At 45.1% G+C, this 15,060-nt stretch overlaps 1 protein-coding gene across 1 annotated transcript in view; it reads left to right on the top strand.

Annotated features, from left to right (window-relative positions):
- The first annotated feature begins 756 nt into the window (after nt 1-756).
- LOC308324905 (beta-1,4-galactosyltransferase 2-like) overlaps nt 757-15,060 on the top strand; it is a 158,061-nt gene continuing 143,757 nt past the window's right edge. Inside the window, exon 1 of the mRNA XM_080777250.1 lies at nt 757-1,586. Coding sequence (XP_080633376.1) covers nt 1,130-1,586 — 457 coding nt within the window. The 5' untranslated portion in view covers nt 757-1,129. The remainder of the gene's footprint in view (nt 1,587-15,060) is intronic.

Here is a 15,060-nt window from a genome sequence, read left to right as displayed (position 1 = left end):
AGTCCTTGAAGACAGAATTAGTTTTTATATAAGCCTTATGTAGTCTGTATGACGAATAGTAAAAGTAGCCGATCTACAACCTCGCAACACGTCACGTTTTGAAAATTTCAGAAAATGTTTGGCCATAATTAACGTGTGCATTTCTTGTGTACATTTTTGGAAATATTTGGTTGTTTTCCATCATATGCATGCTTGATTTGACAAAAAAAAGTAATGAATGTTATTGCACCTAACGGTGTGTCTCTTTTATACGAAGCTATCCATCCTCATAGTTGAACATATGAGCAGTCAGCGTAAGATGGATTTAATGTTATCTTGATTCAACTAATTATCTTTTCCCTTTCCATTTCATTTCTAGTTGTCGGGTTGCCAACCAACTGCACACGGAGGGAGATTAAAAGGAGAGGCGTTCCAAATGACTCATCAGGAGGTCCCAGCACTGATGACTGCTGGGCAGCAGTGGACCACCGCAGATCTCAAGTCAGCTACTCCTTCCTAAGCGCCAACATTTGGACTGACTTTAGTTTGCGGGACACCAACTGACTTCAATACCTGTAGATGAGCAGCTGTCGGTCTGGATCAGAGGACCCCATAAGGCCTTCTCATCAGCCCCCCGGGTCAGTCGGTCTGGATCAGGGGACCCCATAAGGCCTTCTCATCAGCCCCCCGGGTCAGTCTGGATCAGAGGACCCCATAAGGCCTTCTCATCAGCCCCCGGGTCAGTCGGTCTGGATCAGAGGACCCCATAAGGCCTTCTCATCAGCCCCCGGGTCAGTCGGATCAGGGGACCCCATAAGGCCTTCTCATCAGCCCCCGGGTCAGTCGGATGGATAGAGTGACCTCCAGCGTGTCCACAGTGGGGTTTTGATCATGTGGCCATCGTCGGAACCGGACCAGAGGCACCGAGCACCAGAACCGCTGGCCCTCGATGACTCTCTGTGATCGGTGACCTCCTCCATGCATGCCCCGCCCCCTGCAGAAGTCACACCTCCTCCGTATTGCCAAGGAGCCCACATGTACCCGCGGAGGATCTAGCCGCAGCAGGGGGTGATCGTAGCGCCGCAGCGCAGCGTAGCGTAGCGTCGTGGTCAGGTCAGGTCAGGCCCCCGGGTCCTGTCTGGATGAGTGCATGCGCGTAGCCGCGTGGCGCCAGCTGTGCGGCGCCAGCTGTGTGGCCGGCGTCGTCCTCCTCCTCCGTCGTCCGTCGTCGGGCGCCCTGCCGGGGGGGCGCCCCCCCCCGCGGCCGGCGGCGGCAGCCGCCATGACCCGGCTGATGCTGGGCCGCACGCTGGAGCGGATCTGTAAGGGCGTCCTGGTGCTCTGCCTGCTCCACTTCCTCATCATGATGATCCTGTACCTGGACGTCTACACGCAGCGCTTCGACTTCTTCAGCCGCTTCAACGCCAACGGCGGCGGCGGCGGCCGCAACGGCTCCCGCGGCGCCAACGGCACGGCGGGGAGCGGCGGCCACCACTACTACTACTACAACCTGTCGCGGCCCAACGCCACGCTGCAGGCCCCCGCCGCCGACCACACGCCTTCGCCCAAGCCTCTGCCGCCGTGCCCCGAGATCCCCCCCGGACTGGGTGAGTTTGTTTTGTTCAACCTGTACCTTCTTCAACGTGGGAGTCCCTGTGTTTTGGGAGCATGTCATGTTATAAGCTATAGTGGCACTTCTTAAACCTTTTTTAGTATGAAGGACCCTATGTGGGTCCATTTTGGTTCCATTTGTACACTGTACACTGAGTTACAGACTAACCATCTATCAATCATTTAGCTGGGGACCCCCTGGACCCCCCCTCAAGGACCCCTGGGCGTCCCCTAACCATGTGAGAACCACAGCACACAAAACTATCTGAATTCCAGAATATTGTATCTATAATGACCACAATATGGACACCAGTTTTAAAGATGATGATGATGATGATCATGATGACATCTTATTGTTTATTGATTTGCATCAACAGTAAAACATTTGCAGCACAGATAGACAAAAATAACAGTGCATAACTTCACAATCACATGAATTATACACAACGAGGCCCTTGAATGGGCTGGAATCATGCTCCACATTTAATTTGAGGTTTGAGTGGGGGAGCACAAAAGAGTGCCTCGAATGATTAAATTACGCACGGAAGCCTAGACAGTATCTCCTTAATTTAATTCGTAGCAATTCATAGTCACCGACTGTTGTGACAGGTGGCTGGGATAAAATAAACAAATATATAAAATAAACCTGAACCGGATCAGAGACAACAATGCTGTTGGCATCCTTAATACGGTACCCCGAGCTTCTTCTAGTGTTTTGGCCAAAGAATCTTCGAGCAGATTTTCAATTCGGTGGAGCAGTTTTGACTTTAAAGCAATGGAACAAAACACTGGAGATTGATGCTGTGCAGTGTGTGTGCTGCCTTTGTTCTGTCGTTCCGCCATGATTCATTCTCTCACTCTAATGAGTGATTCCTCAGCATAAACGACAACATGAATGACTCGCTCCCCCTTTTTCCTTCCATTTCTCTCACTTTAGTTTTTCATATTTTCGGCTCCACGGCAGCTGGTTATTTGTGGGTGGAGAGATCACAGCTTGCATTTTCACGGCAACGCCACTTGCAGCTTGTTGTTTTTTTGTTTGCTCAGAGAACTGTGAAGTATTTTTTTTTTTGTTGTGTGGAACAAAGCCAAGTCATCATTTGTCGCTGTGAGGTTTTTCTGTTGAAAGCAGAGCTCCACTGCTGGGTTATTGGACAATAGAAGACAGAACATCTTATGTCACATTAGTTAAACACTAAGACAAATGGCGTATAATATGAGTCATGGGGCTGTATTTCGCGTAATGCTCTTTGGCCACTCAGAATAGCCAAATGGCATTGATCACGCCTCCAGGTCTTAAGTTAAGTAATAAGATTTGATACCCAAGACACGTAAAATACAGCCCTTATAGTTTCTAGATTTACTGCTAGGACTTGCTAGACTTGCTATTATTATCTATTATTGTTATAAATAGGAGGGGTGAGATCTTTGAAACCAGGGGGGAGACATTTTCTAAATGCTTTAACAGTCTAATTTCAATTAGTGGGAGAGCTACTGCTGCTGGGACTGTTTCTTCTTTTCTGGGGAGCCTGAAAGATTAAATGGATTTAAGATTTCACCCATACACACTCAAGGCTAAAACTATTGGCACTGTAGGATTGTAATGTAGGTGACTACATTATTGGCTGTGGGCACTTGCTGGTCATGCATATTCTGCAGAGTGTAGCCAGGTTGATGATAAATACTTATAACAGTTCTGTTGTGAGTTTTAGACCGACACATGCTCACGCACTGCGCGCACACACACACACACGCACGCACCCACACACGCTTGTCTCAGTATCATTCACCCTCTCAAATATCAGAGGTTGATAGAGTCTCTCTCTAAGTCCAGGCTTTGCTAGATCCATAATTACATGACACAGGACTCTTCCTTCTCTCTCTCTCTCTCGCTCTCTCGCTCTCTCGCTCTCTCTCTCGCTCTCTCTCTCCCCCTCCCTCGCTCCCCCTCCCTCGCTCCATATCTTGTTTCCCTCCCCATGTGTCTGGGCCTCTCTGATGCACGTTCAAACACACACTACAGATAATGGAACACGTGGATTACCTCCCATCAGTTGAAGTGACCCCACTTTCATCTGGTAAACCACTTTAACCCATTCTGACCTGAGATCAGATTCATACGAGGTTTCCACTGGACACACACTGGTCTGATGAACCCATTCTGACCTGAGATCAGATTCTAAAAATGTCAGTAGTTCTTCGATTTTTAAAAAAAATAGCAGACCTACAAGCTCGTAGCGCGCCACTCGGTGGCGCGCTATGAGCTTGTAGATCTGCTATTTTTCAATAGATAAAGCATAACATGATGCTAACACCAAAATGGGTGCCCGGTCAGAATGGGTTAACCCTGGTGTCCCTATTTTGGAAATGTCATTATTCCAGGGATGACTTCCGCACACCCGGTTCAATTTCATAGCAGGTGCGTTTAGGTCCTGGCAGAACGGCAAACGTTTTCAGGAAGGAGGAGAGACCTGACAGATGCCTGAAGAAGGCCGAAAGGCCGAAACGTGGCTACGACTCTTGAAATAAACTTCTTGAACCAGCAAGTGGCGGTGTGCGGGTCTCTCCTCCTTCCTGGAAATGTCATTATATAGCATTGTGATATGTTGGCGGACTGTGAGCTTGCAGATAGAGAGCCCAACGATATATTCTGTAGATTTGGCCGATATATTCGCCATTATTTGACATTTCTTTTTGTATTATGCAGTTGATTTTAATCACGTTACTTGCTATTTTCACTTATTGTTCTGACTTTTTTGAATCTCGTACTTGATTTCCCCATATTCCAGTAACCTAAAACTGTTACTGTTACTAACACTAAAGCTAATACAAATTGGACTAAAACATTTCTTTTCCCACTAAGCAAACCCACTTTAATGACTAAAGTAAAAAGTAAAGCACTAAAAATTAAATAAAAATGCAAACTAATGAAAAATTCTAAACTATAACCTTGCATGCTAGACAACTCCTCCCCTCCACATAACACCAATGGATATCACCGCTTTAATGCATGCTTCAAAGTCAGAGTTCACAGGAAAATGAAAGCTGCAGTAGATATTTCCCCACTGACCGTGTTCATACTTGATATTTCACTGTATCAGAATTATTGAGAGATTCGTGGCTGGGGGATATTTCATTAGCATCAAAGTTCTGTTATGCCTTATTCCACGGATCTTCAAAGCTGTGGGGGGGGGGGGGGGGAAACAGGGAGTTATATATATGCCTGCAAACTAACCCATTTTGGGCGTTATGTCACGCTTTAGCTATTGAAAAATAGCAGATCTACAACCTACAGAAAGACTGACATAGAAACATAGCTTTTTCAGAAAACTGTCAGGATTTAGAAGACATTTTTAGAATCTGATCTCAGGCCTAAATGGGTTAACCACTGAAACCCTACATACTTTTTTTTGACACCATCTCTGCAGTCCCCATTGTGCCAAATACACTCCCGTCTGTGATGTATACTCGATATACCTGCAGTGAGCTCCACAACATGCATTGCGTGCTTCTTCACGCCACCCATTTGGTTCACTCCCTTCACCAATGATCACACGCATTGTATGCTTTGTTGCTCCATCGCACGCGCTGCCGCCACAGCTCCAGGAAGCCCTGTCTGTCGGCTCGTTCCCTGTAATGCTATCATTTTGTTCAATCGCTATAGTCACTGTTGTTCATGTTGCATTGATGTAACGAGAAGAGAGACACGCAGGGGTTGAAATAAAGGCAATTGCGTGTGGCAGAAAGACAAGCGCTGAAAAGAGGGGAAAGGCAAAATTGCATAGAATTACGGAGATCAAGCTGTGACTGGGGAGAGACTGTCTACTGTCACAAAGAACAAAACAAATGGAAATCCGACCAATTTCCATTCCCGTCTTTTCCAATCGCGGCAATCGGGCTCTAACCAAAACCACATGCTTCAGTTTAGAGACTGCCAGCGGTCTGTTCTGCATTCTGCTGGGACGAGCAAATGCATCACTAAAAGGATCACTAAATCAGCCACAGTTCCTGCATGCTCTGTAATGTGTGCTATTGGAATATATCAAGACATCGCTCTCTTGTCTTGATCACTGTCATTGCATTGTTCAATCTTCTGTTCATAAAGATGGCACGTGATTAACGTTCTCTCTCTCTTTTTTTTTATATATTTTGGGGCTTTTTCTGCCTTTATTTACATATTGTAGTAGAGATGGACATGGGAAACGGGGGGGTGGGGGGGAGATGGGCAGAGACCGCTGTGAACGGGACTCGAACAGGCTACTTATGATCCTATAGGCCCGCAAGGGCAGCGGTCCGGGCCATGATTAACATTCTCATGAAGGGAGACCGAGCACTTGATCAGTGATGTTCAGTAGAGCTGTGGGATCAGCTGTTTTCGCTTGTCTCTCTCTCTCAACCCCCCCCCCCCCAACCCACCGACGAACGAGAGAGTGCCGCATATCGGCATGCAGATCGGGTACACTCTCCCTTTAATTTGTCCTAAATCTTTCCCTGCCTGTCATAGACGGCTAGCCTCCGACACAGAGCCATTTAATGAGATAGAAGACCGCGCGATATCATCAGTAGACTGATAGGTTTCTGAGCTATATCCACAGCCCACCTCTGAGACGCAGAGCAGAACTAGAACGGAAATGGTGCCATTTTTTTAAATTGAGCATTAGAGAGAGGACCAATTTACATGAAGATAAGTTTAAAAATGTGTGAAGTGCTCCTTGGAAGCCTCGACAGATTAATAATTGGCCCGGTCCTCCTCAGCATCATCCAGCTGGAGTTTTACGTAACCGAAGAGGACCGCTCAGACATGGGCGCGCCATCCTTTCCCCAAAAAAGACATCTTTCATTGTGGATGACAGACTTGTGGCCTTTACTCTTTATCAAAGCTGCTCTGACGCCAAGCGTCATCCATCACTTCCCTCACAGCGTTGGTCTTTGCGGGAGGCTGCACGGATCTCCTCACTAATTAACACGTTAAGACCTGAGACTGATTCCTAGAATGACTTCTAAAGTGGTCAGTGGTGCTCAACCCTTTTCATGTCAAGGACCACCAAAAATATATGTAATTGGCCCGCCGACCCCCATCTGAAAATATATTGTTCCAGGGACCCAAAGATTTGAGTTGGAAACGTTCGCTCTGAAAGAATATTATATTCAAAGATTTGCATTTTCACGATTTTCAAAAAAATAGCAGATCTACGAGCTCATATCGCGGCACTCGGTGCCGCGCTATAAGCTTATAGATCTGCTAAAAGCGTAACATAATGCTTAAAACACCAAAAGGGTTTCCCGTCCAGAATGGACCTGAGGCGGATTCTATGAATGCCTTCTGAATCTGATAGTTTGCACACTTTCAAGATTCTTTTCAAAAATGTTCAAAAATCGCAGATGTACAAGCTTGCAGTGACGCGCTGCGAGGTTGTATATGTGCTATTTTTAAATCGCCAAGCAGAAGTCTGAAATGACAAATGCTTTTCCGGTTTTAATGGGTTAGTGAAAAGTGAGAAAAAAAAGTCACAATGTGGAAGAAATCACAAATGTCTTGCTGAATATGTTACTCCAATTTCGGTTTCTCTCATACACTTTGATGTTTTAATTAGTGAGATGAAAATAAAGAAAAGGAAAGAAAGAAGAACTCCCTGCCATGTTTTTATACTCATACACATGAATTCCTGAATGCTGATTTAGCCTAATCAACACATCAGCCGATTATGTAAACATATAAATATTCACATTTTGTGCATCAAAGCTTCCTTCAGCTTTATAATGAGGTAGAACTTAAACCCTTTGCATCGTGGGAACTTAATAGATAGTTAGATTGTTGTGACGTTTTTTGTAGCCCCTCCATCTTGTTTAATTTGATTTGACATGATTCAAAGCGCAATACAAAGAAAATGAACAGAGGGATGCACCGAAAGGGAAATTATTGGCCGAAACTGAATAGCGAATATAGGTATCTTTTTTTCCTACCATTGCTGTCATGGCCGTACCTTAAAGCTACCTGATTTATGGCAAAATAAATAAATAAATGGTAACTTTACTTAAATAATAATCACTATTATGGGTTCATAAAACATTTATTCAGCTCTTTTGAATGCATTCATTGCGTACACTATTCGGTGATATATTTTCTGCCTATTTTGGCCGAAACCGAATAGGCCGAAAATGCATTTTTAGCCGAATATTTTCTGTTTGGCCGAATATTCGGTTCATCACTAGGCTGACTTGTTCTAAGGTTCTCTGATTCCATTGTTTTTGGTCAGGAATCTGCAGTTTTTGGAGGTTTTAAATCCATGCCAGGTGCACAGTTGTGGCTCATCACAGTTGTGGCTCATTCCCCCCCCCCCTCTCTCTCTGTTTGTGATGGAGTGGGTGCCCAGGGCCTGTGGGGTGTAATGAGCAGGAAGGCAGAGAAAGACTGAGTGTGTCTGTGATCCAGTCACAGGTGCAGAGAGAGAGAGAGATGGATATATAGAGAGAGAGGGATGAGAGAAGAGAGAAATAAACAGTGTCAGTGGAGAAAAGTGCCTGCAAGAGAGAGAGAGAGACAGGGGTAGAGGGATTGATCCGAATGAGTCAGGGGGAGAGGGGGGAAGGGAGAGGGGGAGGGGGGGAGGCAAGCAGGTGGAGAGGTGAGAGAAGGTGGTGAGGCCCCAAACAGAGACCTTGGATAGCGGTACTGGAACGCACACACACCCCCACTGCAGCGAGGCTGTGGGAATGGTGGATGGTAGCCACTCACGCAGGCAGCACCTGTCAGCTGGTGTTCCAGGACAGCCAAGGTCTTGTTTGTGTGTGTGTGTGTGTGTGTGTGTGTGTGTGTGTGTGTGTGTGTGTGTGTGTGTGTGTGTGTGTGTGTGTGTGTGTGTGTGTGTGTGTGTGTGTGTGTGTGTGTGTGTGTGTGTGTGTGTGTGTGTGTGTGTGTATCGCGCGCGCATGTGTGTGTGTGTGTGTCGCGCGCGCGCGCGCACATGTCGTGCACAGGCATATATGTGTTGTGTGTGTGTGTGCTTGCGCATGTCACAAGTTGTATTTGGGTACTGGCACTGGCAGAGGATTTTTATCCATGTTTGAAAGCATTTGGCATCTTCCATTAGTCTAGCTGGGGTGCAATAGCCTGATCATAATACACACTCAATTATTTTCCAGTCTGTATATCAGCCATTGCTATTGTTGGCATGCAGTAATTCTTTACTGAACATTATTTCAGGATTTTATTATCCTATATATCTCCTATATATATATCTATACCCAAGTAAAAAAACATGCACTTCCATGTGGCTGAATGCTGTAGAAAAGTATGCTTCAACTCCTCAACTGCTACACAGCGTAATAACCTTTTGTGTTAATCTCTAATGAATGAATAATGAATTAGTTAATATCTGTCAATATGAATTTGCATGCAGGAGGAAATCGGTGAACCAAAAAAGCCCAGGGGTTTTTTGAGGGGGGAGAAGTTGTGATATGATTGTTATGACAATATGTCGTTGCTCTGCTCATTATTATGTGCAGCTCAGTGGCCTTGTGGTTAGTGTCCGCCCTGAGACTGGGAGGTCGGGGTTCGAACCCCCGGCCGGGTCATACCAAAGACTGCGATAATAGTGTCGTGTCTAGGGGGTGTACTGTTGTACATCATGTCCAATGTGTACTGAATACTGGATACTGAAATCCGTATCCGAGTTGTAACCCAATAGCACAGAATCGTAAATAATGTCAAACCCAATCTCACCCAAACACGGTGAAATAGCACGGATTGGCATTTCCGTATATATACTACTAGTTAAATCCACGCCTCCGTTGCTGTCAAAACAGTAGTCTGTGATGTATACTGATTTGGGGTTTTCTAGGCGTGTATGTACGGAATTGCCAATTCCGTGCTATTTCGCCGTGTTTGGGTGAGATCAGGCTCAGCAGTACAGCCTATACAAACCAAGACGTGACTTTAGAACAGCAATGTTTGATCAGTTCTGCTGCGTGGCTATGAATAATGGCGAGTGGATGACTTTACAATGGTCAGGGCATTGCACCGTGGATGTCTTCGGAACATATGTTGCATCTTTTGGCCAGAACGGATCTCCAATGAAGCCTTTCTTTGCCAAACATTGCAAATTGGCTGTTTTAAATGCTCCATATACTGTATCATATGGATGATATCGTTTTTCAAGTGGTTAAACATTAACGTCTCCAATGACTCAGTCATGTCCTCAGAAAGGACCAAAACGACATTCCTAGAGTAGACTAGAGATAGACTCATTGATTAAAAAAAAAAAAAAAGTCTCAAGACTGAAATTCTTTGCACATTAAGATCACATTCCCACCTAATACTTCGGTAGACTCGATGCGTATGGGCGGAGAAATTGGAATTCTTGCATATTTAATTCGTTTTAATCGCAGCAAAGCTCTCTGCTGTGAATGTCACCTAATATTGTTCCCGCTGTTCTACATGCTGCCAACCAGGTGAAGAAATCACAGAATGAGGCTTTTTAAGCTTTGTTTTTATTATGAAACATCCCAGACTGTTAAGATTTAAGAGGCTATTCTTCGCTGCACAAATTCATGCTGACTTCTGTGAAATCCCCAAATGACTTAAATCAGTCGTGACGACGGAGAAATTGAATCCCGCACGGACTGGCAAATGAAAATCGGGGCGACCCACAGCATGCTGCTCTGGATAGGACCAGAGAGATGCAGCAGATAGTTTCAGCTTCCACAGGGAAATGAAGAGGGTTAAGCAAGTACTGGACCGGAGCTGTATCATTTGAAACTGCGTCGGATTGAGAGATATTGAGTTTCCACAATTTCCCCAATTTACCGCAAAGTATATACGGTAGCGGTATCTTCAGTGTCCCAGAACTATAACCTTTCTTATATTATTGTGTCCCTCTCTCTTTGTTTTTCATTTTCACCATCTCACCGAGATAACACTGCCAGGAATATCATTTATTCTGATAACCGCACGCACACACGTACATGCCACGCACCTTTTCTCACATCTCTCTGCAGGCTAACGTGGCCAACATAATGAAATGAAAGCTAAGAAAAAAACATGCATTACATAATATGTAATGCAATGGTGCACAGTGGCAATTTGTGCTTGTTTGAGATGCTGTGACGTTGAAAGCTGCTCTTGACAGATAAAGGATGTGTACAGTTACAGTACGTCGTGGAACAGTTTTATTAGATGTAATAATGATGCAGTGATTATACAGTGCATCCATTACACTGATGACTGCTCATAGATTTTAACTTAATCACGATGAGACTGAGACAGGCCTGCTTGTTCGTGTTTCGTCTCTTCACTAAATGTTGAGCTCTGTGTTATATGTTACCGTTGGCTGTGATGGGTATTCTATTGGTGTGGAAACCAGTGTTCATTTTGTCACAAAAGTTTGATTTGGTTATGAATGGAATTTTATTCCATTTATAACCCTCACATTTTTAGTCATCTGAAATGTTTTAGTCTGGTTTTAGTCGACACAATTTAGTCGATTTAGTCGACACTGCGTCCATACAGGCCTGCTTCTAGTGAGTGAGGATGGAAGTGTGAAATGCACTTAGCAGAACACTGTATTGAACGTATCATCAACGGCGCAGACCCTATAGCAGCGAGCTGTGGCCATGAAAAACACAAGTGCTGTAACCTTAGTCTTCCAATATTTAGTCGGGCGGAAACCTCTTAGCTTTCCACCCGGACGGAGACGGAGATATATTGTATATGGTGTGAGAGAGAGAACGGCTTTAAAACGCCCACGTCTTATTGACCGCCATCACACGGCAGCCATTTTGCTCTTGCATCATCCTCGGGGGAGCTGGGAAACAACCCCCCCCCCCCCCCCCCTTTCCCCTTCCCCGGCGAGAATGGATTGCTGAAGGGATTGCGGTAGAATTGAGATGCAGCACAGCATGGCATTTGGCTCAGTTAAACACAGAATGAATGGCATTGGCAACAATGGCACAATGCACAGCGCGATTAAACACAATGAATAATGTTGTATAATAATGTTGTATTTTAGCAAAACATGAAGTAGCTCTTACAAGAAAATGTAGCTTAGGTCAGACCCATTATGTTGCCGCGTTCATTTCTGAAAAGTATTTTGACCTGAGATCAGATTCTACAAAATCTACATCCTGACAGTTTTCTGAAAAAGCTATGTTTATATGTCAGTGGTTCTTCAATTTTTCTAAATGATCAGATCTACAAGCTCATAGCGCGCCACCGAGTGGCGCGCTATGAGCTTGTAGATCTGCTATTTTTCAATAGCAAAAGCATAACATAATGCTAACACCAAAAGGGGTTCCCGCCCCAAAATGGCTTATTGCCTGTTGGGTGGAAACGTATATTGCATATTCTGCACTCAGGACAACAACACACATGAACACACATGAGTACCCAGTGGTACAGGAGGGGGTACAGGGGAGCCAAGGTGAAGTCAAGTAAATGGAAGGGGTTCATATTGTCGCTGCTCATCGTCCCCTGAGGCTACATTCTTTTGAGCAGCTCAGTCAGATGAACGGTGTGTTTCATTATATCTTCCCTGGTCTTTTTCTACCTGCAAGGTCAATAAGCAAGGCTGCCATGGCTTCAGAAACACAACGGCATGCTTCCATGCAATGACAAATGTCATGCCACCATGGCCGTTACAGGGTGAAGCGCCCGCACCTTGGCGGAAACTAAAATGGCCCTGCCTTGTCAATGCTTTTTATACAGATATAGACGTTTAAAGGTTGGGTAAGTGATTGTCTTTGATAAAAAATAAGTGTTGGGTAGATCTGTATTCATTGCTTGTTCAGTAACATGAGACTCATGTCAGCATTCTATTAAACAGAACATTCTCAGGTTGGTATATACAATGTATCCAATCAGGACAGAGAACTCAGTCAGGGTTTAGATTGAGCAAGTCCAATTGGAAGTGATGAGACAAATAAATGAGCAGACACAATTGGAACTGGGGGGGGGGGGAGGGAGTTCCGGCCGGGTTCTCCGACAAACACAATTTGCTTTGGGGGCGGCAGTGGCACGTCATTTCACTAGTAGTGACTCTGACAGGTTGTCTGATGAATAGCAACGGTTGGACGTGTTGTCTACACCCTCCCAAGTAGGGGTTGGTACTGAGTAGTGACAGGGTTAGAGACTAAAATTGGGGAGAAGAAAAACCTTTCCTACAGATAAATAACAGGGTGTACTGTATATAGGAACCTCGGTCTCCACAGTGGAACTTCAACACAATGCCACCCGGGTGTCCCCCTCTCCGTGCGGCAAGTTTTATTGTCACCTTGCAAATGCTCGCATTCAAACTCACTCAGCTGGCTAAACGCATCGGCAAGGTAAGCCAAGTGGGCCAGCCACTTCAGGTTCTGCAGCTTGACAGCAAAAGTGTGTGTGTGTGTGTGTGTGTGTGTGTGTGTGTGTGTGTGTGTGTGTGTGTGTGTGTGTGTGTGTGTGACTGACTGTGTGTTTTCAGATGGAACATCACGGACCTGCTCTCGTAATTCAAATAGTCTCTGAAGTGCCTGATCCCCTTGGTAGCCAAGCGCACATGTCCGTGGGTAACAGTAACTGTCGGTGTTCATTGCCTGCTTCATCGCACAGTGTGTGAAACAACCTCGCATAACCCATTCTGACCTGAGATCAGATTCATACGAGGTTTCCACTGGACACACACTGGTCTGATTAACCCATTCTGACCTGAGATCAGATTCTAAAAATGTCAGTCGCTCTTCGTTTTTTTCAAAAATAGCAGACCTACAAGCTCGTAGCGCGCCACTCGGTGGCGCGCTATGAGCTTGTAGATCTGCTATTTTTCAATAGCTAAAGCACGGCATGATGCTAACACCAAAATGGGTTCCCGCCCAAAATGGGATAAGGGCGGACACGATTGAAATGAAATCGATCACTTTGACCGAGTCGTTGGAAATGCGCTTGGATGCCAGCGCCTCTCTGTGGATTATACAGTGAGTGCATGGTTCCATTGTCAGGGTTTATACTCGCCTGCTGCAAGACATTTGTTCCACTTCTTTTTGTCACATCACAGGTTTACAGGTGTACTGTAAAACAGTGGGTGGAATTCGATTTTGTTCAAGCTCTATCGTTTTTTTTTATTTCCCTAAGAGAATGGGAGGAAGAAGGAGTTGGGGCAAGGGGGGGAGAGAGAGAGAGAGATCGATAAAAACAAACAGCTTACCAACCTTGCTAGTCTCTGATCATTTATGTTTATACCCGTCCAATTGAATAGATAGGTCAAACCGTCGCTGAAAATAGCTGATCTACAAGCTCGCAGCAAGTTACTTTCTGAGCTTGAGATTTGTTGTATAGAGGGAGATACTATAGCAGACCAAGTATGGAGCCCTGGAGGACTAAAACTCTTAAAGCGCATCATTCCCAAACTGTTACTTTTCAGGTTACAGATTTGAAAATGGCAAAAGTAACAGATCCACAAGCTCGGAACACATTGCTTCGCGTTTGGAGCTTGTGGATCTGCATTTGATGCTTTTTTGTGACGCTGTAGTATGATCAAGTAGGGTGTTAATCATGGAAAGACACAAAATTAAACGTATAGGGAATTAAATTGCCAGACAACAATTTATGTGGTTACTTGAAACGGCACCCTTATCCAACGACACAATATGCTGCAGGGTTGACGACAGCTATAGGCCATTCATCTAATGTATTTCCTTTTTTATGCTCAATTGAATTCTGTGCATGCGTGTATACTGCATGTGTGCGTTTGTTTGAAGGCTTGTATTTGTGCCCTTGTGTGTGTGTGTGTTTGTGTTTGCGTATCATGTAACCGGTACTATTGTTTAGGGATCCTGCGCACACGCATGCATGCACGCACGCACACACACACACACACACACACACACACACACATGCACTCACACACTATTGTTTTAGCGTGCATGTGGCCTATGGTCCTTGCAGCTGTAGTGAATTGCCTCTGTTCCGGGGCCAACTCGTCTGCTGTAGCGCTCCGTAACGAGGGGAAGAGTGAGCTCTCCAAATGATGGACGACAAAAACGACAGCGTTCATACAGCGCCTTCGTAGACAGAACACTGGATGCCTCTCTCTCTCTCTCTCTCTCTCTCTCTCTCTCTCTTCACCCCACCATCTTTTTTTTTCTCCCTCCTCTCAACCTCTTACCCGCCTCTTCTCCTCCTCTATGTCTTCTGTCTCTGCTTTCCGTTGCTCTGTCGCGTAGAAACCTCACACTGTACGTCAGCAACGTTTACATTTCAGGATTACGCCTGATTTATAGGTGTGCGAAAGCTGTTAAACTGGAAAAAGTACCAAAAATAGCTGATCTCCAAGGTCAAAACACGTTGCATTGCAACACGCTTTGAGCTTGTAGATCAATTATGTTTTTGCTACAATGTAGGGAATTTATTTACAAAGAATACGGAGATAAGAGGTCTCTGCCTGAAAGCAACGTTTTCCATCTCTCATTTTCTCCCTTCTCTCTCACTCACTCTCTGAC

This window comes from Protomyctophum bolini (genome assembly GCF_963924005.1).
Source record: "Protomyctophum bolini genome assembly, chromosome: 12".
Classification (NCBI taxonomy): domain Eukaryota; kingdom Metazoa; phylum Chordata; class Actinopteri; order Myctophiformes; family Myctophidae; genus Protomyctophum; species Protomyctophum bolini.
The sequence above is the reverse complement of the archived record's forward strand: the minus strand, read 5'-3'. Positions and strand labels throughout refer to the sequence as shown.